This window comes from Monodelphis domestica, chromosome 1 (assembly GCF_027887165.1).
Source record: "Monodelphis domestica isolate mMonDom1 chromosome 1, mMonDom1.pri, whole genome shotgun sequence".
Classification (NCBI taxonomy): domain Eukaryota; kingdom Metazoa; phylum Chordata; class Mammalia; order Didelphimorphia; family Didelphidae; genus Monodelphis; species Monodelphis domestica.
In genome coordinates this window covers 258,857,779-258,884,961 of record NC_077227.1, presented here as the reverse complement: position 1 = coordinate 258,884,961, position 27,183 = coordinate 258,857,779, and the positions used below count along the sequence as shown (strand labels likewise).

The 27,183-nt window shown below is 37.8% G+C and overlaps 1 protein-coding gene and 1 long non-coding RNA gene across 8 annotated transcripts in view; one reads left to right on the top strand and one right to left on the bottom strand.

Annotated features, from left to right (window-relative positions):
• Positions 1-27,183, bottom strand: part of ZFYVE1 (zinc finger FYVE-type containing 1) — a 64,460-nt gene that overhangs the window by 15,696 nt on the left and 21,581 nt on the right. Inside the window, exons 3-4 of one of the 3 annotated variants that reach the window (XM_001368264.4) lie at positions 7,557-8,061; positions 4,740-4,954 (exon numbers count right to left, since the gene is read on the bottom strand). In XM_001368264.4, coding sequence (XP_001368301.1) covers positions 4,740-4,954; positions 7,557-8,061 — 720 coding nt within the window. Of the gene's footprint in view, positions 1-945; positions 1,227-4,739; positions 4,955-7,556; positions 8,062-27,183 lie in introns of those variants that run through there. The other 2 variants (XM_016427671.2, XM_016427670.2) reach the window with 2 other exon arrangements.
• Positions 683-26,807, top strand: LOC103098943 (uncharacterized). 5 transcript variants are annotated; one of them, XR_008914979.1, is made up of 3 exons: positions 683-823; positions 4,553-4,962; positions 26,527-26,807. It is a non-coding gene; the product is annotated as an uncharacterized LOC103098943 (long non-coding RNA). The 5 variants fall into 5 exon arrangements; XR_008914976.1 differs by having other exon boundaries at positions 4,553-4,974; XR_008914977.1 differs by lacking the exon at positions 26,527-26,807 and adding an exon at positions 5,113-7,515 and having other exon boundaries at positions 683-819; positions 4,553-4,974.

The window sequence follows — 27,183 nt, the reverse complement described above, 5'->3', positions numbered from 1 at the left end:
GAGTATTTTTCCCTAATTATCAATATTCCTGCGAGCTGAGTCTTTATCTTCATACATGATTTTATACAGTAGTTCGTCCAAGATGATAAAGCAGTTTCCCCAGAACACTTTCTGAGGGTGGCACAAATATGTATATATATATATATATATATATATATATATATATATATATATATATATATAATTTCAGACAAGACAAAACTGGATTCAAGTGATTAAGTGCTTTTCTTGAGGTCCCAGGAGTACTAGTCAGGCTTAGAATGTGAATTCTAGGTCTGATGTTCTTTCTACTATAATATAATCTCTCTTCAAAAGGAATGACATAAAATATAGATTTCTTTTTACTCAAAAAGCTTTTATTGCTGAATTATTAATCAAGAAAATCACATACTTGGGATTTTCACATACACATGCTCTACTGATCCTGTCATTTAGTGGGGAATTTATACCTTTTAATTTAACTGTTAATATAAATTTAATGGCAGAGAAAATACTGAATTGTGATCCAACAGCAACATAAGTGTAAGAATCACCTTTGCTTCAACTACTTCCTTCTATTTAAAAAAAGGGAGAAGACTCTGGATTTCCTAGGTCATTCTAAATTTCTGGGCTCAGTTTACAAACTGATTTCCTATGAAGTATGCACTTGAAAATTACTGTCATTTTCCATGGACATCTTTCTCATAGGTTTATCTTTGTTAAGGCAACAACTCATTATGACATCACAGAAAAGGGCTGGCTGCCTCTGAAGCAAATCAGATGGTATTACTTCAGATGCCAGTTGCAGAGAACTTCCTGGGGCCCAGAATCTTCTAGAAAGTAGGTAAGCTAATAAATCAATTCCTTGAGTAATTACTGAAAAACCAGATAATGGTTAATACTTTGGCACCACCAGGCTTCAGCTGGCTTACCTAACTCAAAGGAGAAAAATATTAGGGAGCTTACTAAGTACCAGGGTAGATGAAAGTTGTCCTCCCTCAACTGCAACTTGATTTTTCTTTTCCAATGTAGATAATACCACATGATCCAAATTTGCTCCCCCCATCCAAGATTCCAGATCTCACATCATTCCTGAGTTTCTTGGGTTCTCCTCCTCCCAAGGTCCTGAGGTTGGAGGAGAAAGGCAGGGAAGGGTCTCCCTTCTGAAAAAAACCTTGGAAAAAGCATTTGTAGCATGTCGGGGAATGGTTGCTTGGAGACCAGACGATCCTGAACTTCAGTTGCCCTGGCAACAACATGGTTCTTTCTCTATTGTACCTACATGGCTAGCACTAAACAAGAGATAGCAATACATTTTCTATTTCAAATTTGGAGTTTTAGACTGCAAAATAATAATACAAGGACTGCCTCTCCCTCCTTCCCGATCTCCACCCAATAATTATAATGTAGACCCTTCATAAATTCTCTCATGATGGAATCTGAAGGCCAAAGTTTTCTACATTTGGTGGCCTAAGGAATAATGATGTAATATTAAGCCTATATTAATTAATAAATTATTGCCTCAATTACACAGCAGCAATCCGGACTCACAAGAGTATAATGTAACACAAAGTCCACTAGATTCCTCTCCAGTCAAAAGTCCTGGGTCCTAGTTCTACCTTTGCCACTTACTAGTTGTACAAGCTAGTTAGTATATTAACCTTAGCAAATAACTTCACCCCTCTGGGCCTCAGCTGCTTCATCTCTATTATCAAAGTTACTCCCATTCTAAAATGCCTAGAGTCTGACTCATAGTACTAGTTTTCTGCTACTACTAATTATTAAGAGTTTGTTCTCTCCAAGATAAATTTACCAGCTCTTCTAGAAGACACTCCCCTAGCAAGTTTCTGTGCTAATACAGTTCCTGCTACCACTGTGGTAAACAAGGGCAAAGAGCATAAAACAAGGAGAACACATAATAAATAGAAAGGGACCTGGAACCAAGTTGGACAGTAGGAAATTCCATTAAAGAGAGTAGGACCAAGATTCTTCCTGAGTGACAAGGATATAATCATGAGGTCCATAAAAGTCAAGGAAATGATCTCTAGATATATTTTAGGTAATATGTAGACAGTTGACTGTAATACATGAAAAGTTAATTCTTCAGTTCATCCCACTAATCTATTTCTCATATGTTATTTAATAAGAGATGAAAAGCAACTCTGGGTTGTTCTAATATTCCAATGTAGAGTGAAGGTAGGGGACCATCAATGATTAAAATGCAATTCTCTTTTTAAAAATCTTTAAAAGATCAACCAACCTAAATACAAGAAAGGATTATAAAGAAAAGGCAGAATTAAGCTTTAAGGCCTTTGCAAAACCAATAACAGTCACATTGAGTGGCCCCAAGATATCTTAGATTCAATCCAAATTGGTCATTCACTGAAGCAGAACTTCCAAAAAGCTATTAAGATCAAAAGCAGCTCATCATCAAATAGTACTTATTAAATACCCATATTCTGAAAATTCTATTATGACATGGGGAGCTCTCTAAAACATTACTAAGTTCACTAAGGAGAAGTTGGGAAAGCAAGAGACACACACAGAACAAGGAAAAAGAGAGAAGTTGAAAAATTAGATCTCTTAGCGATAGCTAAGAATCACAGGAACGCTAATCCAGGAAACCACCTGGTTCTGATTTTAATGTTCTGACTGTAATTTAGGCCACCTGACCTAATAAAAAAAGTTATGCTATGTCTTTCTAACAGAATGGCAATGTTGCTCCTTTAAACCTCACTTCGAAGAACAGCTTAAACTGATCTTTTTTTTTTTTTTAAACCTTACCTTCCATCTTGGAATCAATGTTCCAAGGCAGAAAAGTGGTATGGGCTAGGCAATGGGGGTCAAGTGACTTGCCCAGGGTCACACAGCTAGGCAGTGTCTGAGGCCAGATTTGAACCTAGGACCTCCCATCTCTAGGCCTGGTTCTCAATCCACTGAGCTACCCAGCTGCCCCCTTGAAACTATCTTTACAGAATAATTCAAGGTTTTATAAATTTAAATAACTAAATCATTAGTGGAGGAAAGTTCAAACAACTTTTAAAATCAATCATACAATATTATATGCCACCAAAACAGAAACTGAAATAAAGATCAGTGTGTCATCAGTGAAAAAAGATTACCATAACTCCAATTTGGTCAGAATCTTTGTAATTTCATGGCCTGTCCAGACAACTTTTATGAATCATAATCCTGAAATACCTTGCCATCTCTACTGTTCTTCTTGAATGTGCCTAGCAAATAGAGTTGGAGTAGATTTCAGAGAGACTTAGTCTCCTCAACACACATTAGTGTCTGACATGCTTCTTGACACACATTCTTTTGATTCCTTTGATAGTGTCATCTAAATATTATTCCTGGTAAGCATCTGAGAATGGCTATGATGGCAGCCTCAAGCTCCCATCTGCATGAACTGTCAAAAGTTTTAAAATTTCTATTGGAAATCTTTTTGTCTTTAGCTTTATTGGACCCAAAAATACTTTTGACAGCTATGGATGGGGTTGATTGCATATGTGTCTCTATGCATGTATGCAAAAAAAAGGAGTGGGTATAGGAATAACATCATGTGCCTTAGGAATACATATAAATTGGGGGCAGCTAAGTGGCTTTGTGGATAGAAAGCCAGGCCTAGAGCCAGGACCTGGGATTCACATCTGGCCTCAGACACTTTGTAGCTGGTGACCCTAGGCAAGTCACTTAACTCCAAAAGGTCAGCCCTTATGACTCTTCTGTCTTGGAATCAATAGTTGTATCGATTCTAAAACAGAAGGTAAAGGTTTTTTAAAAAAAAAGAAAAACATAAATTGCTACTTTTCTCATCTTTATGACCCTGAGCCACCCTTTCCATCCCATGCACCAAAGTTCCACTGGTTTTTATCATTATTTTGAAGCATCTATATGCATATGGATTTTAACAAATGCCATCTGATGAAGAGGTATGATGAGCTGGTAGCGAGAATATGAGCTTTCCAAATATGGATAGTGAAATACTATATAGCACTGGAGTAGCAAGGTAACATTGGATAGAAAGCCAAGCTTGAAAATGGGAGGTCCTCAGTTCAAACCTGACCTCAAAACAGTTCCTAGCTGTGTGACCCTGGGCAAGTCACTTAACCCCCACTGCCTAGTCCTTACTGCTCTTCTGCCTTGGAACCAATACATAATACTGATTCTAAGATGGAAGGCAAGTTTTTAAAAGAAAAAAATGGAATTAATGTTGGAGGGCAAAAACTAAATCCAAGTTATAGGCTTTACATTTTACAATACTGAAATATCCTATATCAATCATGACATGGGATGGCATCATTAATTCTATAGTATAAATAAATCTGCAATATAAAAAAGTGCTTTAAAAGAATTTTACTGAACCAAATCTATGTGGGGTGTGTGTATATGTGTAAACACTATTATCTCTAGGGAGCCCAAGAAAAACATGCTGACATCTTTAAATTATGTGATCTAAAGCTCCTTGAGAAAGAGTACACCTGACTGGTGAAGAAAGAAAAGCAGTTTTCTAGGATGTCAGCAGCATAGTTCAGAACTAATTCTCCTTTTCCTATTCTTAAATGCCTAGGCTTCTTGAACTTTTTCCCAGGTTGTGGACACCAATTTCCCTCTACCATCTAAGACAACAGGAAGAAGTTCTACCACCTGCTGGATTTCCCTAATGTATCCTAACTACCTATCTCTCTCCCACTAACTGCCCCACAAAATTAATTACTAGGAGTTTGATGAGTATCCATGATTGGAAACACACTGACCTTCAGTGCTTTGTAGATGACCCCTGGGTGCCTCGGAGAACGGGTAGTGTTATTCTCCAGCTGCTGCTCCAAGGCCCGTCTGAGCCCAGAGAAATCTGTAGGGGGATTGTAAGTCCTTGTTCCTTTGTAGTGGATGGAACTGAAAGCTTCAGGGAATCGACCCAGCTTCCGGAAACGATCCTGTATCAGCTTCTCAGGTACTTCAGAGGGATGATCTGTAGAGGTACGAATACAGGTACATGAACAAATAGCTTCTTAAGGAAAAACCAACTTTTTGATAAACTGAAAAGACTGTTAGGGTTTGGGCATCTTTCTTAATTTCACAAGAAAAGTTAGCAAGCTAGAAAAGGAATTCTCTCTTCTCTATTCCCAGCTATTTCTTCCCATACGCCCTTTCCACCACTTAAGGGAGCAGAAGGAAGCACCATGCAAACAGGGTCTGAAGACACTGTTTCTCCCACAGTTAATCCGAAGCAATAAACTAAGATGAAGCAAAGCTAGGTATCAGTACAGAATGAGTCCTTGGCCAAATCACTTCTCCAATAATTTAGTCTGTATCGTTTGCAAAATGATTCATTTGCTTTCAAGCCTAAGAAGAAACACATATAAAGTAAAAGAGAAGTAGAAATCATATGCAATAAGGTGACAGATCAAATTATTTGTTTTCCCCAATTCTATTCCTTCTCTCAGAAATACACAGAATTTTCCTGCTCTAAATACCTCACATTTCTATAAAGAATTCCTGACAATGTAATATAAAAAGATGGCTCAGTTACAGACCCAAAGGTAGCAATGAATCACTCTCCAAAAGCCCTGAAGATTAAGTGTACAATACTAGTTCAACATACAGAAAAAAATCTTAAGAGAAAAGTCTTTCTACCCCTTCTTTTTCTTAAATTCATAATCATGGAGCTGAAAAGAACCATGGAAATAATTTAGTTCAACCTTCCTATTTTCCTAGTAAAGTAAAGAAATACCTATTACAGGTCCCCTAAAACAAATATTACTGATTTTATATTATTCCTTCCTGCTTTCACCAGTTTGAATAAAATGTTAATTTAGGGCATTTAACTGGCAACAGGATATTGGAGCCCCCACTACTAAAATTCTGGTCTACCAGTAACCCTTTGATGAATACATTTGCAAATCATGTTACCACTGGAATTTTAGCACTTTAGAGTGCTAGGTTAGAAGATAGGATCAATAGTATGCTACAGGATAATTATTTTTTAACAGTTCTTTACTAAATAGTTACCTATGATATTACTAAATCTATTAACATAAAACCATTTTGCAATGAGATTCTGCTACAGATCACCAAATAATCATTTCCAATTTCCCAAACTACAAGGGTAGTTTATGTAATATAGTAAAGGTAATATTTCTTAAATTCATTAACTTTATTTTTTTATTATGAACTTGAAAACATTAACAACCATAAACATTTACTTCCACAAAGAAAAGAAGAAAAGAGGATTGTATAGGATACAATGTGAAATTGATTTCCTGTGTCCCTTTTCTGAACTTTCTTCTGCTCTTATTCTCTGTATTTTTAGTGTTCCATTGATTCTTTTTATTTTTTTAACTCCTTTTCCCCCTTTTGGGAGAGATGGAGGTAGGTATTATTATCTTCCCATTTCCCACCATAAAAATAGGGGAAATTCCTCCTGAATTAGAAATAGTATTAAGTGCTCCTATATCACTTACCAACTTAAAAGACAAGTATACATCATGACTCAAATACAGACTTCCACAGTCAGCTTTGTTACTATTTCTTATTTAAAATTGAATAACTAATATTGCATATTAATTCATGGGGAAAACACCTTAAGAAGTTAACACTTTTAAGAAAACAAGATCTAATATGATTAAAGCAAACTAACAGGATCACAGGGCTTAGAACTAACTAGAAGGAACCTTAGTGATCACCTAGTCTAGCAGTTCTTATGGGGAAAACTCAAAGTCAGAAGTTTTCATAATAATACTAAGATGTTATCTGCATTAAATTTCTCCTCCTTTTCTAACTACATATCTATATAAGACTGGATTTCTTCACATACTTCAACCAAAACAACATATCCTAACAGATTGAAAGCAGAAGCAAAGATGAGAATCCAACTGTCTTCTATTTAGCCAGACATTTAAAGAGACATGCAAAAAACATGTAAATCCATGCCACTAATCTCACTATTTTTTTTTTTGGTTTTGGAAAGCTATTTGAATAAAAATAGTATTTAGTTAACATGTAATAGATTTATTATTTTTTAATTAATAAATATTTTAGACTTCACAGATCTTAATTTGTAGAACAATAAATACTTATAGATGTAACCCACATAAACAAAAGCTCTGAGGGTCTCAATAATTTTTAAGATAATTAAAGAATACAGAGACGAAATAATTTGAGAAACACTAGTCTAGTCTAATCTCTTCATTTTACAGATATGGAAATTGAGACAGAGAAAAATGACTAACCATATGAAGGAAACAAGCAGAGATATATTCAAAACCAGATACTCTGACTCCAAATCAAGTATTTTTATATGAAATACTTAGGCAAGTTCCTTTAATAAAAAAAACTCTCTAAAGTTTCTCCTCCACCTTTTGTACCTCTTCTTTTGGGGAAAGGAAAGGAAATTCAGCCAACCAAAGTTTAATCCAATACTAAGAGGGAAAAGAGCTACACAGAGAAAATTAAAATGGAGGAAAAAGAAAAAACTATTACTAAAACTATTACCAAGAAAGTGCTAACAAGCTAACAACTACTTCATTTTTCCTTTTATTCAGCAAGATTAATATACATCTGCAACTACTCACCAGAACCCAACAGCTGGGTATGTACTGTCTCATGGAAAATGATGACTGCAGGACCCAGTGTAGATAAAGGGACATCTAGGCCACAGCGGGCAGAGGTGGCCTTGAGCTCCTTGGTAAAGTGTTTCAGGTAGGCTTCTGAAGCATCTCCAAGGAACTTGAAGAGGTCATTATGCAGTCGGTCTGCATGAGTCCGATAGATGACCAGATCAGAGATGGCTAAAACCTTGAGCAGCAGCCGTGTCCTCTGGCTTAGGTTGACAGTAGCTCCCAGAAGCCCTTCTGTATCTACTACTGCCACTTTGTGGACTGGGTCATAGGCTGCCCAAACCCCCACTGTGCAAGACTCCTGGGCTGGGGATGTTTTGAAGACCTCACGGCCATAGAAAAAAGTATGGTTAAGGGTATGAGATTTCCCATCCCCAGTATTTCCAAAAATGGAAACCACCTTCAGATGCTGGTCAGGTTTGCAGTCCAGTTTCTTAATAAAGTCTTCTTCATTTATTACCTTATAAAACAATACAAGATAGTAAATCATGAAATGGCTAGAAACATAACCAAATAGAATCAGCACTTAATAAACTAAGATCCCTAAATCAGCTATTTATGAAGAAAGGAAAGAGAACTAGGTAAAAGTCATCCACAGCAACCACATGATAACAACTACTAAGTACCACCCTTCAAAACCAACTCTAAACCTCTCCTAAAACCACTGCTGATTCAGTAACTGGTCTTAAAGGCCAGTGACCTATATCCAAAATGTACAAGCTATACAACCATGAAATAGTAACTTTACTTCTAAAAGTCTCTATTTCTTCATCTGTAAAATGGGGACAACGTGTATACTAGCCCATGGGTTATGATGAAAAAAATCCATTTTAAACCTTAAAATAACAGATGTAAGCTATTATTAACTAGGTATCTAATTTCATCAGTTCAACATTTCAACTGAGTCCTAGATTAAAGGACATTTGAATCTATACTAAGCAAAGTCATAGACCCACAGAGCTGAAAAGAATCATAGAGATCATCTAGTCCAAACCATTCAGTTCTCATAGATCGGGATAAGATGGCCATAACACTGGAAAAAAATGAAAAGAATCCAAGGATTTAAGGGTGTGTCTGTTGCTCTCCTCTCCAAGCAAACTATAAGGGAAAGAGGGCAGAACTGTCTTTGGCAGGAATAACTAGCAGCACATAAGCTAACTTTGTAAAATTCCCAGAAGATGTGTCAAGAGCTAGCTAAGGCAGCAGAAAAACAAGCTCAGACCCACCTTGAGGACAATGATGCCAAAAAGTTAGTGTTCAGCCACATCTCTACATTCAAGGTCTAATCAGTAAGTGGGTAGGTCTTTTGAGATGTAGAATGCAGACATGGAGGGAAGACTTTGAGGGTCGAGATGAATTGGATATACCCAATTCCCCTGCCTCTTTCAACCTAGACCCCAGTGATCTGGTGCTGCTGACTACCCACCCAAATTAAAAAAGAGAGTCAGGTAAGTACAAACCCAAGGCTAGAGACATTTGATCCTCTGCAAAATTTCTAAGGAGAAAGATCAAGAGGGAGAAGGGAAAAGAAAAGAATAAGCATTTATATAGTACCTATTAGTGCCAGACACTGTGTTTTATTTTTTTACAAATATTATCTCATTTGGTCCTCAATAAGTTTATAACATGCTCTCCCTATTTTATAGCTGAGGAAATGGAAGCAAATAGCACTTGTGACTTGTCCAGAATTATACAAGTAATAAGTATCAAAGGCCAGATTTGACCTCAGGTTTTCCTAACTCCAGACCCAGCTCTCCAGTCATGTGTGCCATCAGCTGCCTTTAAACGAAGAGACAAGTGGATCCCAGACTGCACAAGAGTGCAAACCCCAGATATAATAAAGGAATGGATATATTGAGTAACTGACACAATCTCCATATTGGTTCCCTAACCCAAAATGTTAGAGCTATCCTGATTGGCAAGGTGAAGTGAAAGCTGATGATCCTTCTGCCACTCCTGAAGGAGTCCTTTTTGATCCAACCCCACCTGTAAGTGTATTTCCTTTCTGCCTATACTTTGAATGTACTTATTTACATGCTGTCTCCCCCATGAGAATACTGTTTTTTGCCTTTTTATATCCCTAGCACTTAGCATAGTACCTGGCACACAAGGAGCACTTAGTAAATACTTATAATAAGTAATGATGCGCTTTTTAAAATTATGAACAAAAAATGTACTACCTCCCAAAGGGAGTAAGTCATACAACTGCAGTCACCAAAGAACTCCAGGAAAAAGACAAAAATGCTCATTTCACCTTTCAATTCTCTTCTTTGACCAATATAGAAGCTAGACAGGACACAAAGACTATCAACTAACCCTTCCACAATTGGTACCAGTGGTTTCTGTAGTTAATCTTGATGTGGTAACAGCATCAGAAGAAATGGACATGTGCTCTAGGAAAGCACAGCAACAGACCACACTAATACATTCTTCTTAGTGCCAATACTGTCAGGTCTCTAGAAGCACTTCACCTGGCAAGGGGAGCAGTGTACATTTACCTTGCTTCCCCCTAAGGGCATGTGAACACCCAAATCAATCATAACTTAGTCTATCAAAATAGCAGGTGAGGTACAGTTCATTTTTACGCTGAGGTGCTGCACATTACATTGATGATGTGTTGATCAGGAAGAGTCTGCAGTTAAGAAAAATCAGATCTAGTGAGTTGACCTAAAGGTCAAGAATAGGCTGTTAACCTATAGCCATTTTGGTGAACCTGTGGTATGCATGCTAAAGGGGGCTGCTCCCTTCCCCCTCTCCACATCATCTGACTCTCTGCCCAGCAGCCCAATGGGAACCCCATCTCCCTCCTCTGTCTGGAGTAAGGTGGGGGAGAGGGAGTCAAATGCAGCATTAGGATTACAGTTTGGGCTCTTGCTCTCTAAAAGGTTCAACATCACTGACCAAGAGTTACAAGTTACAAGCCCCAGAAGTCAGATGTTGGGGCAGCTAGGTGGCTCAGTGTACAGAGAGCCAGGACTGGAAATGTAAAGTCCTTTTTTCAGATCTAGCCTCAGACTGTGACCCTTAACTTTAATTGACTAATAAAAAGAAAAAAAAGAAAATTATGAAAGAAATGGTTTCAGTGGAAGCTGGGAAGACTTATATGAAATAATATGGAGTAAAATGAGAATAACCCGAAGAACACTTTACTCTGCAAAACAATATTATAAAAACAATGTTAAAGGTTTTGGGAATGCTTACCAACATAGTAATTGACCACAATTCCAAAGGACTAGCAATAATGTATATGCTAATAACCACCTCCAGTCAGAAAGGTGATAGACTCAAAGTACAGATCAATGCATACTTTTTTTGTACATAACAAATGTGAGAATTTTTTTTTGCTCGACTACACATATTTGTTATAAAGGCTTTGTTTTTTTTTTTAATGAGGAAAGGGGATAAAAGGAAGTCAGATTTTCATCAATTAAAAAACAATTTTTAATAAACATTTTTAAAAGATAGCTGGCTCAGATGGTTCGAATCTGGCCTCCAACACTTCCTAGCTGTGTGACCCTGGGCAAGTCACTTAACCCCTTACCACTCTTCTGCCTTAGAACCAATACACAGTATTGGTTCTAAGATGGAAGATAAGAGTTTTTTAAAAAGCTGGTAGTTATTGGGTCATAGAGGCAATAAGTTAACTGATGAAATTATAATAACTATGAAGCCAGAGCTACCAACTTATAGATTGAATAATGGCAGATCATTCCTCCCATGGAGCAGGCAGTGTACAACTACACAATCAAATGACATTGATACATTCAAGATCTGATTATACCTGGGCTCAATGGGATAATAAACTGTACACCCCAGTAATGCACTTGCAGGTTCCTACATAGACCCTAGAGATCAATGAGAGAAGCTCTGTGATCTACCCAACAAGATGAATAGAGACAATTCAGGGTTCACAGATGACTGTTCAATATGCCAGAACCACCCAGAAATGGGCAACTAAGTGGCACAGAGTTAGGTAGAGAGTGCCAAGCCTTAAGGTAGGAAGACTCATCTTGAATTCAAATCTGGCCTCAGACAACTTACTGACTATATGACCCTGGGCAAGTCACTTAACCTATTTTTTGCCTCAGTTCCACATCTGTAAAATGAAGTGGAGAAGAAAATGGCAAACCACTCCACTATCGTTGCCAAGAACACCCCAAAAGGAGTCACGAAGAGTCAGAAATGACCAAACCAATTTGACAACAGCATTCTCCAATAAAAATTATTTCATGATTCAAAATGAAGGGGAAAGGAAATTATCCCTAGGGGCTGACCTCGATGCTGCTATTCATCCTGTAAGATAAATCGAGAACTAGACGTAAGAGATAATAGATATCAATTTATGAACTGAACTCAGGTAATTGGTCTGAAAGATATGGGGCAGGCCTAAGAGAGAGGATCATCTTTCAATATAATCTCACCTCCTTCCTATCTCAATGAAACACCTAGAAAAAGCATCTATACTAGCTACGTCCACTTCCTCTACTCAACCTTTTGCCATTAGGTTTCTGACCTCTTCCATTGAGAATGCCCATTCCAAATTTAACAATCACCTTTGAATTACAAATCTGATGGTCTTTTTTAGGCCTCATCCTTCTCTACCAGACTGCTTCAAGTGCTAGAGCTGATAACCCTGACAACCTATTGGAATACTATTTCCTCTCTGGGTTTTCATGACACTAAGAAGTAAACATGATCTTCTTAACGCTATGTGCCAGATACTGGGCTAAGCACTTAACAAATATTTCATTTGACCCTCACAATTACCCTGGTAGGAAGGTACTATTTTTATCCCCATTTTACAGCTGGGGGAAACTGAGGCACAAAGAGGTTAAGTGCCCGGGGTCACACAGTTAGTAAATGACTGAATCTGGAATTGAACTCAAGTCTTTCTGACTTCTGGCCCAGGAAATTCTACTTTATCACAAGCTGCCTCAGTTTTGATTCTCCTACCTGTCTAACCATTTCTCAAGAGTACTTCACTAGTTTAGCATCAACCACCTAACTATGAGTATTTCCCAAGGCTCTGTCCCAAATTCCTTGGTCTTTTCCCTCTATAATCTCTCTGGGGACCTCTTCAGGTCCCAGAGCTTTAAATCATGTCCATGCTGATAACATTCTAATAATATGTCTGAATATCCAGCCCACTCTCCCCTTAGGTTTCAATCCTATATCATCAATTGCCTACTCATCATTTCAAACCTGATGTCCTAGAGGCATTTCAAATTAAAAGGTCCAAAACAGATCTCACTATCTTGTCCCCACATGACCTTGACCAAGCCCACCCTCTTCCAAGGTTCTCTATTTGTTTTAAAGACCTCCCCATTTTTCCAGCTTCCTGCATTCACAACCTTGCAATTATGATTCTTCTCGCTTTCACTCAATTCTTATACCAATCGATTGGCAAATCTATACTTCTATAGCATAATAAAAATACTTTGCAAATATCCCATTTTCTCCCCACAGCAGCACTGGAACTGTGCTACATCTCTCACATCTGATCCCTTCTCTCCACTCGTATCAATTACTGAAATAGCCTCCAGGAGCTACCTACCTACCTCAAATCTCTCCCAACTCCAATTCTTTCCTATCCTGCTGGCCACAGAGATTTTCCTTCAGCACAGTTCTGATCCTGTCCCCCTACTTAATGTCCTCCACTGGCTACCTCTAGTGCCTTTAGAATGAAATATCAATTCCTCTGTTTAGCTTTTAAAGCCCTTTTACAAATTGGCCCAAACCTATCTTTCTAGCCTCATTGAATTATCACTCTCCCTCTTGCACTCAGTAATAAGAGTCAAATGATATGTCTTTTTCTCTGTTCTTCATAATATTCCATTTCCTATCCCTGGGGTCTTTTCACTGGCTTGTCCACAATGCCTGGAGTGAACTCCATCCTCATTTCCATTTCATAAACTCTCTCTCTTCAAGTCACAGGTGCATTACCTTCCATATAAAAAACCTTTCTTGGACTCCCATTTCCTGATGAACCTCTGAACTACCTAATATTTATATAGTCTCCTTCATTATAATTTAAGTTCCTTGGTACAGGAATTGTATTGTTCAATTATATTGTTATTCTTAGCACTTAGCACATTGTCTAGCACACAAAAGGTGCTTAATGAGTACTTACTGACTGAGTGACTGGTGACTGAGAGTTCTCTTCTACCATTTGAGTCCCTTGCTGATGCCCCCTAAAAAAATGTCCCAACAAAGAAAAGGAGGACGAGGGTTATACAGTCTAAATCAGAAGCAACTACAGCAGACTGCCCAGACTCTTAAACCAATGAAACCCATGAACAGATCAGACTTGAAGAAAGTGATAGGTGGTGTACAATATGAAATTTACAGCATACAACTAACCAAATCCAGTCTTGCCACATCAATTGCCAAAACTATCTGCTATAAGCACGCACAACCACCCCCTAACTCCAGGTATGGAGAAAAACCCCCAACAATGATCATATGTCATCTTCCATTGGGGACAGAGGGAGAGAGAAGAGACTGGTAGTGACTAGAGGGTCTCCTGGAATAAAGTAAATAGCATTGTAGTCAAAAAGACCTGGTTCTAATTTCTCATTTTTCTAGGTAGCCGGGGGAAAGTTATTTAATCTTGTTTTGAGTTCAGTTTCCTTAATTATCAAGGGGTTTGGATTGGATGATCTCTAAAGTTCCATCATCTCTAAAGATATAATCCTATATTCCTTAGGATTTGGCTCTGCATTCCCAAACCAAGCAATGGCAAAAATCAGGGCTAACACAGTATCTAATAAAATGCCATGGAATTCCATAGCTTCCAATCAATAACCACTATATGTAAGTTCAAGACTAGACTTAGGAACATGGAATCAAATGAGCTTTTCACACACTGAATCATCCTCAAACAGGTGGCATTCTGGAATGTTATAAAGGTCTATTCAAAACTCAAAACTTTTAGACCTTTAAGGAAACCAAGACTTACAAGGTTCAAGAAAGTATTTCAACCGCAGAAGTTTATGATCTGAATCATAGGATTCAGTGTCTCCTTTGATCAGAGAGCATGCATCTGGGAACCAAGAGGTGTAGAAGAAATGTCAATATGTCAACAAAGCAACATGCTGAAGATTTGGAAGTATAAAGAAAAAAAGAATTCCGACTTGAGGAATTCACAATCTAATTGAGGAAACAACGTGCAAACAACTACATATAAACAAAATTGGAGATAATCTCCGAAGGAAAGCACTAACATAAAAGGTGACCAGAGAAGGCTTCTTGCAGAAGGTGGGACTATAGCTGAGACTTCAGAGGAGTGAAGGAATTCAGAAGATAGAAATAATGAGGCAGAGCATTCCAGACATGGGGGATAACCAACACAAATGGACACACTGAGAGATGGAATGTCTTGTGGAAAAGCCAGCAAGGAGGCTAGTCAGTATGGGGTATGGAATAGGTGGAGAGGGTAGTAAAATATGAGAAGACCAGAAAGTTAAGAAAGCCTAGCTATAAAAGTCTTTGAAAGCCAAATAGAGGTTTTTATTTTTGATCCTAGAGCACTAAGAAGTCAACAGAGTTTATTTAGGGGATAGAACTATGTTTAGGAAGATCACTTTGAAAGCTGAGTGAAAAATGGGCTGGAAGAAAAAATGGACTGGCATGGGCAGGAAAACTAATCTATTGCAATTAAGTCCAGGCATGAGGTGAAAAAGACCAGTACCAGGTAATGAAAATAAGGGTAATAGGAGAGAAGGGGGCATATACAAGAGATGTTGCAATCACAACTGTTAAAGATTCATAAATCTGTCACAATTTTTTATTCTGAAAACTGGAATTGAACCAGTTAATGATATGGTTCAGGTTCAGAAGGGCAGAAGGTAAAGTCAGCCCAGGGGTGTGTGGCTAGAATTTGCTTCCCAGGACTCTCTTATCCAGCATCCTATTTGCATGTTTATGATACATGAACTTATGAAGGATAAAGTTTTGGCGTGATGCCACCCCCCCCTCTTTCCCTGAACATGGCTGCTAAAGCTGGCTGAGAGCCAGACAGGAGAATTTATACACATGGTCTTACTTTAGTTAGACTATTAGGCTTCGAACTTCTATTTTTTTTTTCATTTCTTCTACTTCAAATAAAAATACTTGGAGTTATTGATATTAATTTAAATCTTTGGTAATTGTCCAAGTACTGAGGTGTGCAAGGAGTATAGGTAACAGTGAAGAAGTAGTTTAATTTAATAAAAAAGAATTTAGGGGAAGCAGAGGGCATAAGGAGAAAGGAAGTGATTGATTAAGGCATAGGAAGAGGTGGAGTGATTGATTATGATCAGGAAAAAGAATGTCAAGATTTTTAATCACAGAAGCAGAATACTTGTTGGTGATGACAAGTCCATCCCTGTGTGTAGTAGAGGCATGATTTCTAAAGTGATTTGAGGAAATTTTTGCAATCTTAAAATGCTATGTAAATACTAGCTATTATTATGCTATAGAGGGATGAATGTTAGATTTGGTATTGACTAAATATGTGGACTGAAAGTTAAAAGTTCATAATCGCAAAGTTATGAATCTGGAAGGTTGGAAAAATGGTGGTGGCTTTAACAGAAGTGGCAATGTGTTTAAATGGACAAAACTGGCTATAGAACCAGGAAGACCTGGGTCCAAGGTTCATCATGACTATTGTCACTTCACCTCTTGAGAACTAAAAGCAGTGCTTGAAGACAGCGCTTCAGAGAAGGTGCCAACCTGAACTGACTCCTAGTCTTGGGAGTTCCCTGTATGAATTAAATCATAGGTTCAGTCTCTCCATCCTAGTCCCTGGACCCATGCTTGATGAAGCCCCTGCTCTGAACATTTCCACACTCTGCAGTGACTCCCTAATTATAGGACTCTCCCACAATAGAATCTGAGACAGATTAAGTGATCCAAAAGCTATACAGGGCTCCTTCTCACCCCCTTGACAGCAGGGAGAAAAAAGGATGTGCGGTGGGGGTGGAGAGAGACTGGAAATATGCCCCAGTATGTGAAATTCTAGGCCAAGGACTAGAATGGTACTTATATAGTCTTTACTGTTTGGGAGCTGGGAAAATGATCAGGAGAAAATGTTCTGAGTCACAACTGGAGACTACTAGCTTAGTTCTATTTTAAATTCCAACGGTATTCTGACATACCAACTCATCAGATTTAGACACCAAACTCCAAAGTTTAACTTCTGTGAGGTATTAACATAATTATAAAGCAAATCAAGACTCATTTAGGAGAAATGGCCCAAAATAAATTCAGAGAAAGCCAGAATGGAATTGTTACAATGTAACTGTTACTGTGGCAATCGGGGAACAGGCTATACAGAAGGTCAAAAGACTGGAAATGTTCTGTAAGGGAATGTAGCATCATCTGAGGTCCTGTAGCACTACTATAAAGTTTGGGGAAGTAAGCTACTGATGTTGATATAGTTAGATGTATAAACTGCTTATTTTTCTATATCAGTGTATTTAGTCCTGTTGTATATTGATGTAGAAAACCCAAAGAAATAAACACCTCCTGCAGATACTTATCACACCTATGTATAACAATGAGGTAAAAAAAGGGACAGTATGAAGGCTATAATAATGCTGCATTTATAACATGGTTTCATAATATTCTTGAGGCTACAGAAAGTTTAATATAATATGTAGTAAGCAATGGGTAAAACATATGAGAAAGACAGACCTACAAAATTTGAAAAAACAATAATTAACATGACAAATCAAATTTATAATGTGTACTCTCAAAAACCTAAAAAGTCAATAATCCGGGGGGGCAGCTGGGTGCTCAGTGGATTGAGAACTAGGCCTAGAGTCGGGAGATTCTAGGTTCAAATCTGATCTCAGACACCTCCCAGCTGTGTGACCCTGGGCAAGTCACTTAATCCCCATTGCCTAGCCCTTACCACTCTTCTGCTTTGGAGCCAATTCATAGTATTGACTCCAAGACTGAAGGTAAAGGTTTAAAAAAAAAAAGTAAATAATCCAACACAGTTTCAGATTATGGAAGACCTTGAATGTTAAGCAGTCTGAGCATGACTCAGGAGGCCAAAGTATGGTGATGGTTTTTAATTTTTCTCCCACCTTTCTCAAGGAGGTCAGTCCTAGGCTTACTAGCCCAAATTTTCAACCTAATACTAAGGAATTTTATTATCTAAGCAGATTTTCAATAAAACATCCCAACTTCTCCATTCAGCAATCTCCTTGAATCCCTTTAGGTTCCTTGGTCATCCTGCCATCCCTCAGTCACACAAAGGAGTGGTCTTGCCATCACTTGCAAGTGTTCCACTTCTATGATTAAAAACTCTGACATTGTTTTACCTTATTGAAATCAATCACTCCACACCTCCATACTTTCTCAGGCAATTATCCCTGACCTGGACTTCACCTTCTTCCATTCCCAGTCTGAACCAATTCAACTCCATGTTGTCCTCTGCTCTTTGATCCTTTGTCCATCACCCCTCAACTCTTGCTAAATCCCTACCTTAGATAACTTCACCATCTGCCTCCTCTACATGCTGTTGAACAAAGATGGAAAAATCATGCATGAACTAAATGGATCCTCTCCAAATCTACATTCTCTAACCTCAACTGGACAGTCTTTAAAGGAAAATAGTCCTTTTACTTCTTTTTTTTTTTAAACCCTTACCTTACCGTCTTAGAGTCAATATTGTGTATTGGCTCCAAGGCAGAAGAGAGGTAAGGGCTAGGCAAATGGGGGTCAAGTGACTTGCCCAGGGTCACACAGCTGGAAAGTGTCTGAGGCCAGATTTGAACCTAGGACCTCCCATCTCTAGGCATGGCTCTCAATCCACTGAGCCACCCAGCTGCCCCCCTTTTACTTCTTCCTGATTTATTCCCTATCCTACTTTCCCACAGAAGATATTCCAAACCTGTTTTCTCCTTGTTGGGTAAGGACAGTGCCTCATGTTTCTACACCTACACAGTGACAGAAATAGGGCTGATAAAAGGTGTCTCATGAATAATGGAAGCAGCATAGTAAGGAGGAAAAAAACATTGGCTCTAGAGTTGGAGAACCTAAGTTCAAATCCTACCTCAGACTATTCCATGTGTGACCATGGGCAAGTCTCATTAACTTTCTTGGGGCTTAGTTTTTTATCTAACAAAATGTCTTCTGAGGTCCCTCCCATCGCTAAGGCTATAACCCTGTGCACCTAAATATAACTAAAACCATCTTTTCTACCTATCCAGTAGGGTTGTTCTGAAGGTTACATGAAAAATAAATATGAATGGATACAATATAGTAATTCTATTTCACATACAATGTTTTGATCGTAATTTATCTTTTACATTCATTATAGTTTTTTTAAAAAGGGAAAAGGGGAGAAAGACTTGTTTGTACTAAAATGTTTATAGCAACTTTGTGGTAGTAAAGACATGAAAATTGAGGGGATGTCTATCAACTGGGGAATGGCTAAACAAGTTGTAGTATATGATTATGATGGAATACTATTGTGTTATAAGAAATGATGGGAAGAATCACTTCAGAAAAAACTGTAAAAACTTCTATGAAACTGATAAAAAATAAAGTAAACAGAACCAGGAAAGTAATTTACACAACAATATTGTACAACTATGAGTTACTTAGCTATTATCAGCAATACAATAATTCAAGGCAAATGGATTGGTGAAGTTGGTGAACAAATCTATCCATCTCCAAAGAATTGATGGAGTCTGAATGCAGGTCAAAGCATACTATTTTTCACTTTATTTTATTCTTTTTTTTTTAATATGCGTCTTCTTCCTCAACATGACCGATATGGAAATATGTTTTGCATGATGTCATTTGTACAACCTAGATCAAACTGTTTATGTTCTCAAAAAAGGAGGAGGGGAGGGAAAGAATTAGAACTCAACATTTTAGAAAACAAATGTTAACAATTGTTTTTTCATGTAATTGGAAAAAATGAAATATATTTTTAAAGATGCAAACTAATAAAATTACATAAAAACATTCTAAACCACTTAAGATGAGAAATGCAAATTAAAACTGAGAAACATTAATTCACACTTAACGGCCATACAATAAAAGATAGAAATAGCTATCCGGATAGAAATAAAAGATAAAAAAATATATAGAAATAAAAATCCGGAGAGGCTATGGGAAGTACACTAATTCTGAATTGGTCCAACCATTCTGGAAAATAATTTAGAATTATGCAAGAAAAGTTACTAAATGATTCACACCCTTTGATCCAGTGATAGCATTACTTGGCATACACCCCAAAGAGGTAAATGACAAAAAGGTATGTTATACATACACCAAAATATTGATAGCAGCACTTTTTGTTGGAGGAAAAAAATCGCAAACATAACGTGAGTTCATCAATCCAGGAATAGCTGAACAAATGGCATATTAATATTATAAAATATCACTCTGACATAAGGAATGACAAAAAGGAAGAATGAGGGAAATTTGAGAAAATCTATAAGAACTAATAAAAAATAAAGAAAGCAAAAAAAGAAAAATGTATACTTGTCTAATATAAACATGAATGACAAAAGACAACATAATTCTGGTCAAATATAATGTCCAAATTACTAGGTCAGATAACACAAAAGAAAACTTCCTTCTTTTGTTACAGACAAATTATAAAGGTGTTGGATTTTTTTTTTTAATTAAAAAGGAATTCAAGAACTTGTTATGAAGTTAGTGATGTGTTAAAGTAAAATATATCAATCAACAAATTCATTCTTGGGATCTGGTCCCTTTTTCCTTAAGTCAAAAAGGAGAAAACAGTTCTATAATAGTAAGACTGATTCTTCGAGTAGATTCAGGAAAGATGGAGAAAAGATATGATCAAAGGCACACATTCCAAAAGCTATGAACATTCAGGTTTTGGGGTTTTTTTTATTTAAAAACCCTTACCTTGCATCTTAGAATCAATACTGCACATTGGTTCCAAGGTAGAAGAGCAGTAAGGGCTAGACAATGGGGGTTAGGTGACTTGCCTAGGGTCACACAAATAGAATTGTCTTGAGGCCACATTTGAACCTAGGACTTCCCATCTCTAGTCCAGGCTTTCAATCCACTCAGTCACCTAGCTGCCACAACAGGTTTTTTAAAAAACGAATGCTTCACTGGAAAAAATGCTACAAAAAACTAATAAATGCAATTAAAGCAACTTAGGTTCTATCTAACACTAACAGACAAGCAAAGAATTAAAGAATGAATATTGGGAAAGATGTGATAAAACAGATATACTAATGCAATGTTGGAGCTCTGAACTGATCAACTGTTCTAGGAAATAATTTGAATTATCATTTTTAAAAAAACCTAAAATATATATCTCTCCTTTGAACCTGCAATAACCACTACAAGGTATATGCTCTCAGGAAGTCAGAGAAAGAAAAAAAAATCCCATATACATATAAAAAAATAGCAATACTTTTTGCAATTATGGGACAGTTTTAAAAATTATGGAATATGTGCGCTCAAAGGAATAGTGAACTGGAGGAATTCCATGTGAACTGGAACAACCTCCAGGAATTGATGCAGAGTGAGAGGAGCAGAACCAGGAGAACATTGTACACAGAGAGTGATACACTGTGGCACAATCGAATGTAATGGACTTCTCTATTAGAAGCAATTCACTGATCCAGAACAATTCGGAGGGATTTATGAGAAAGAACACTATCCACATTCAGAGGAAAAACTGTGGGAGTAGACACAGAAGAAAAACAACTACTTGATCGAGATGATGGGGATATGATTGGGGACATAGACTCTAAATGATCACCCTAATACAAACATCAATGATATGGAAATAGGTTTTGATCAAGAAAATATTTAAATCCAGTGGAATTGCCCCTCGGCTACAGGAGGGGGTAGAGGGAGGGAAGGGAAAAAACATAAATCATGTAACCATGGAAAAATATTCTAAATTGACTAAATAAAGTTTTCCAAAAAAATTATGTAATACGAATGTACTGTATTTGCAACAAAAGAAATGGCAAATTCAGAGAAACTTGAAAAGACTTGGATGTGACTGATAAGAGTGAAGTAAGAAGAATTAAGAGAAAAATTTACATGATGACAACATTAAGGTAAAGGAAAACAACACTGGAAGATTCTAGAATGCTGAATGCATCAGATTGGCAGAGATGGTGGTGTGGAATTAGGCACATTTTCAGATGGGGTTAATGTACTAGATCCATTTTGCTTAGCTATATCTATTTGTCACAAGGAAGAGTTTTACTGTGGGGCTGGAGGAATCCACTGCGTAGTAACAGTGATGTAGAAAAAAGAAAAGTTACAAAAAAAAACATTTAAAAAAAAAGATTTTCTTTAGGATTTCTTTACATGATGAAGAAATTTGAATTTCATGGGGCTTACTTGGCATCATTCTTAAAAGAAAAATAGTCAGGGGGCAGCTGGGTAGCTCAATGGATTGAGAGCCAGGCCTAGAGATGGGAGGTCCTAGGTTCAAATCTGGCCTCAGACACTTCCCAGCTGTGTGACCTGGGCAAGTCACAACCCCCAATGCCTAGCCCTTACCACTCTGCTGCCTTGGAACCAATACACAGTATTGATTTGAAGATGAAAAGTAAGGGTTTTAAAAAAAAAGAAAAGAAAAAGTCAGACAAGCCCATACTCTACTTAACTAAGAATTGTTTATATCTATAGAGTACTTTATGTACATGATCTTATTTAATTCCTCATAACTCCTGATGGTAAGTCACTAGAAGTATTATTATCTCCATTTTACAGATTAAGAAACTGGTACTCAGAGAAGTTAAATAATTTGCCCAAAGTCATGCAGCTAATAATAATAGCAGCAGGAAACTTATAAAGCACTTGACAGTTAAAAAGTGCTTATCAGCCTTCCTCTTAAAAGATTCCTTATGGGTGGCATTCCACTCCTTCCTCAGGTGCCCCATTTCACTTCAGGAGTAGGTAACTCCTTACATGACCATCCATAAACTAGATGAGCAAATATCATTACCAAGGTACACATACATATTAAATTATTCATTCCGCTAGTATGTAACTGATCCTGGTCTTTAAACTGGGTCTTCTGTCTCCAAGCCCAGGCTTCTTTGCACTATTATCACACTACCATCTTTTTTTTAAAAACATGCTCATTAGCTCAGTACCACCTCTTCTGGCCAGTCTCTTTAGTGTCACAGTATAGTAAAGTGAAGACAGATGGGAAAGGAAAAACAGCAGCCTAACCCATCACTAGCCATCATCTCCACATGAGCTTCCATCTCCAGGTAGGCTCAGACTTCTGAATCCTTTATCTCAACTGCTTCCAGCCCTTCCACAAAGTTTACCTAAGAAATATATAACCATTCCTAACCAGTCAGTTGCCAGTGCTGAGAATTTGGTGAAGATCATGTTGCTTTAAAGTATCTGGCCATTAACCTAAAGACAACACTGGCAACATATATTATAAGGATCCCCTACATGAAACCAAGGGGATTCATCTTTACTACTCTGATGAAAGCAATAATAGCTTGTATTTAGAGTGTTTTAAGACTTATTTTGAGGTAGGTACTTCTATTCTTGTCCCCATTTGTCCTCTATTACAGGAAACTAAGGCTTTCATCATGGCAATACAGCTGGGGTGGGGGTTGTCTGAGAGAAATGTAAAGTCTGGGAATGGGGAAAGAGCTGATGTAAACTACTAAAAGCAGAAATCATGACAGCTTCCTGAATCTCATGGTTCAGTCATTATGATTCTTTCTGTAGTCAGACTCTCCACAGAAGAAGCCAATTCACATTCATTTTAACCCTCCCCCCACAAGTAAAAATGTATCTCTGAGGCAGTGGGGAAAAAAAAAAACCCTACCTTTCATCAGAATAATCCTTGCTATAAGAAATCAAACCTATTATCAATGACATCTGGCAATTGGGGCCAATTTCTAACCTTTGAGCCAATCCATGAATGTTTCTATTATTTCTCCTCTCTTCTCATTTTGAATAATAAAGTTATAAGTAGAGTGCAATTCCTATTAACCAGTTGAATTGTTAGTTTTGCTTTCTTTGTTAAAACTACAATAAGTAATAAAAGGCTCAGAATTCAGAAAGGCTAGGCATTAGACACATATCTATGCAGATGACTCCAGTCTTCCCAGCCAGTCCTAGTCTCTGTAGCATTCAGTTCATATTTTACCATCCTAACCAGATCTAGGATTAAGACTATACATTCAGAGTTGACAGGGCCCCTAATAGGTCAGTGATGGCAAACCAATGGCATGCAGAGAGCTCTCTGTGGGCATGAAGTCACCTTCCCCCAGTCCCCCTCTCCACTATGCCTGATGACTTTTTTTTTCCATATCTCCCAACCCCTCTTGGTGGGAGCAGCCCAATGGGAGTGCACAGGGTAAGGTGGGCAGCCATGTGCCCACAGAGAGCAGAGGTCATTCCTCACTTCACCCACCCCTCTGCCCAGTAGCCCAATGGGAGTGCTTTCTCCCTCATTTCCTCCCTTCCCTGGGGGGAGGGGCAGGGCAGGGCATGCCCGATGCCCGATGCCCAGCACTAAGGTTGGGGGAGCCATGGCATGCTCTTTGGAGGCGTGGCATGTGGTCTCTAAAAGCTTCACCATTACTGCTTTAGGTTATCTAGTCCAATCTCTCACTCTAAACTCCCTCCTACAGGATAAACTAATCACCTGAAATTTCATCACTATCAAGACTGACAGGTTCTGATATACTACTTTCTCAACTCACCCTTAGCTGTCTCTTCTGAGGGAGAGGGCTGGAGAACAAAGTACTTAATTCCTCCCAAAGCCTTTCTTTATAAAGGATTCATAACTTTCTTAGTAACACCATTTTCCATCAGCTGATTCCCTTGGCTTTAACACCAGGGAATAACCCACCAGGTACCTGGGTCCCATACCCCTTTGAAGTTTTTTTTTTTTGTGTTGTCTTCTCCTGTTAGATTATAAGCAGTTTGAAGGGCAGGAGCTGTTTTTTCTTACTTGTATCCCCAACACTCCATGCCTGGTACACAGTTAACACTTAAAGGTCTACTGAATAAAACTGAAATTGTATAGGTCAGGAAAATGAAGCTCAGAGCGATTAAATGATCTGTCCATGTTAACAGGTAAGGAGAAATAAGGTTATAAATCCAGATACTCTAACTCCAAAGCTAGTGCTAGGTGGATAGCATTCAGTATCATCAGATATTAGTTCACAGAGAAAATTTCAAGTCTATACATAGAAGCAAGTCTGGTTTGTACCTAGGCCACAACCACCACAAACATTATAGGACCACAGATTTAAAGCTGGAAGGGACCTTGATGGAAGGTACCCTGGGGGATCAACCTTCTCATTTTAAGTTTTAATTTTTTTTTCAATTACATGTAAAAAATGTTCACATTAGTTTTAAACTTTTTTTAGTCCAAATTCTCTCCCTTCTTCCCTTCCTTCCCTCCTTCCAGAAGGGGCAAGCAGTTTGATGTAGGTTATGCATGTGCAATAATGAAAAACATTTTTTCCATAGTAGTCATGCTACAAAAGAAAACAAAGGTCAAAAACAAAACTAAAGTTTAAAAAAAAGTATGCTTTGATATGCATTCAGACTGTATCAGTTCTTTCTCTGGAAGTGGATAGCATTTTTCATAATAAGTTCTTTGGAATTAATTGCCTTAGATCACTGTATTGCTGAGAATAGCTAAAAACTATGAATATAGTTGTTTATCATACCATATTGCTGTCACGGTATACCTTGTTCTCCTGTTTCTGCTCACTTCACTTTGTATCAGTTCTTGTCTTTCCAGGTTTTTCTGAAAGCATCCTGTTCATCATCTCTTATAACACAATAGTATTCCATCATAATCCTATACCTGCATTTGTTTGAGCAATTCCCTATTGATGAGCCCCTCAATTTCCAAATCTTTGTCACCATAAAAAGACCTACTATAAACCTTTTTGTACCTTTTCCTCTTCTTTTTTAAAATCTCTTTTGTATATATAGGCCCAGTTAGTGGTATTACTGGATCTAAGCTAGACGATAAGGATTTTTTTTTTAATGAGGCCTTTATCAGAAAAACTTGTTGCACAAATTTTCCCCCAGCTTTCTTCTTTCCTTCTAATCTTGGCTGCATTATTTTTGTTTGCATACACCTTTTTAACTTAATATGACCAAATTTTCTAATCTTATATTCCATAATGCTCTCTATCTCCAATCTTCTCATTGAAAGATGAAGGACTGAGAAAAGTTCATTAAATGATTTGCCCAGGATCACACAGTTATTAAATGTACAAACTGTGATTTGTACCCAGGTCTTCCTAGCTCCAAGTCCAACACTATCCACTACATCATTATGAATCATAGGGTTTCATTACAGAAACACAGCCTAAGGAAATTGAAGTTCCTTTGGAAATATTTCCAATTTCTTATCACAGAACAGGAGAGTTCCAAAGCTAGGAATATGTTTTCTACTTCCTTTGTGATCATATAATCTGTAGTTTCACCTCCAGACACAGAATAAAAGCAGTTCCAGCTCTTTCCAGTATAATATACACTTATGAGTTTTCTACACCCCCAACTCAGTTACAAGTACCTCTCTTATAACTGTTTCTAGACTCCAGTTCTGACTCTGTTGCCCTGACTTCTTAAGTCCCTATTCTCCTTATTTGAGTTCCTGATTCCTACCACCTAATATGATTCCCTATTTGTTCTCTCACCTTGGCAGACCTTTGGATGTTGTTGTTTTTTTAAACCTTATCTTCTATCTTAGAATCAATGTATTGGTTCCAAGGCAGAAGAGGGGTAAATGGGGTTAAGGGATTTGTCCAGGGTTATACAGCTAGGAAGTATCTGAGGCCAAATTTGAACCCAGCTCCTCCCTACTCCAGGCCTGGCTCTATCTACTGAACTACCTAGCTGCTCCTGGATGTTCTCTTTCAAGCTTCTTCATTCTACTGTCTTGTCTAGATACTAACCTTGCCTATTCCCCTAGGACAGTGTTGGCGAAGACATGGCACGTGTCTCTGGCATGCCAAAGGGGGCTGCTCCATTTCCCCCTCCACTGCACCTGAGGATATTTTTCACATGCCCTACCCCTCTACCCAGCAGACCAATGCCAGCACTTCTTCCCTCCACTATGTGGAGTAATGTGGGGGCTCAAAGGTGTCTTGAAGATACAATTGGAGCACATGATCTCCAAAAGGTTCATCAATGCTGCCCAAGGATCTGAGACTTTGAAATGATTAAATATGTGCTTACCCTTTCATACCTAAACATGACTTATGATCAAAGAATTTAGAGGTAGAAAGAAGGTCCATCTCATCTTGCTCATGTAACAATAATAAAACAGAGGCTACGAACGTTTTAAAATAACTTATCAAAGTCACACACAAATAGTAAGCACCAAAGGTCTTTTAGCTTCCAATTTAGGGTTCTTTCCACTATACCATGCTAACTTGATCAGTCATCTGCCTTAAATTCGTGTTGAATTTGCCCCAGATTAAAAAATTCTGGGAGAAATATGCATATGTGAAAGATGTTAGAAGGGAGGGAGAGAAGAAGAGAGGGAGAGAGGAAAGGGAGGAGGGAAGGTGAAAGGAAGAACCTAAATTTTGATCATAGCTTAAAAGTTCTCTAGATTATCTAAATT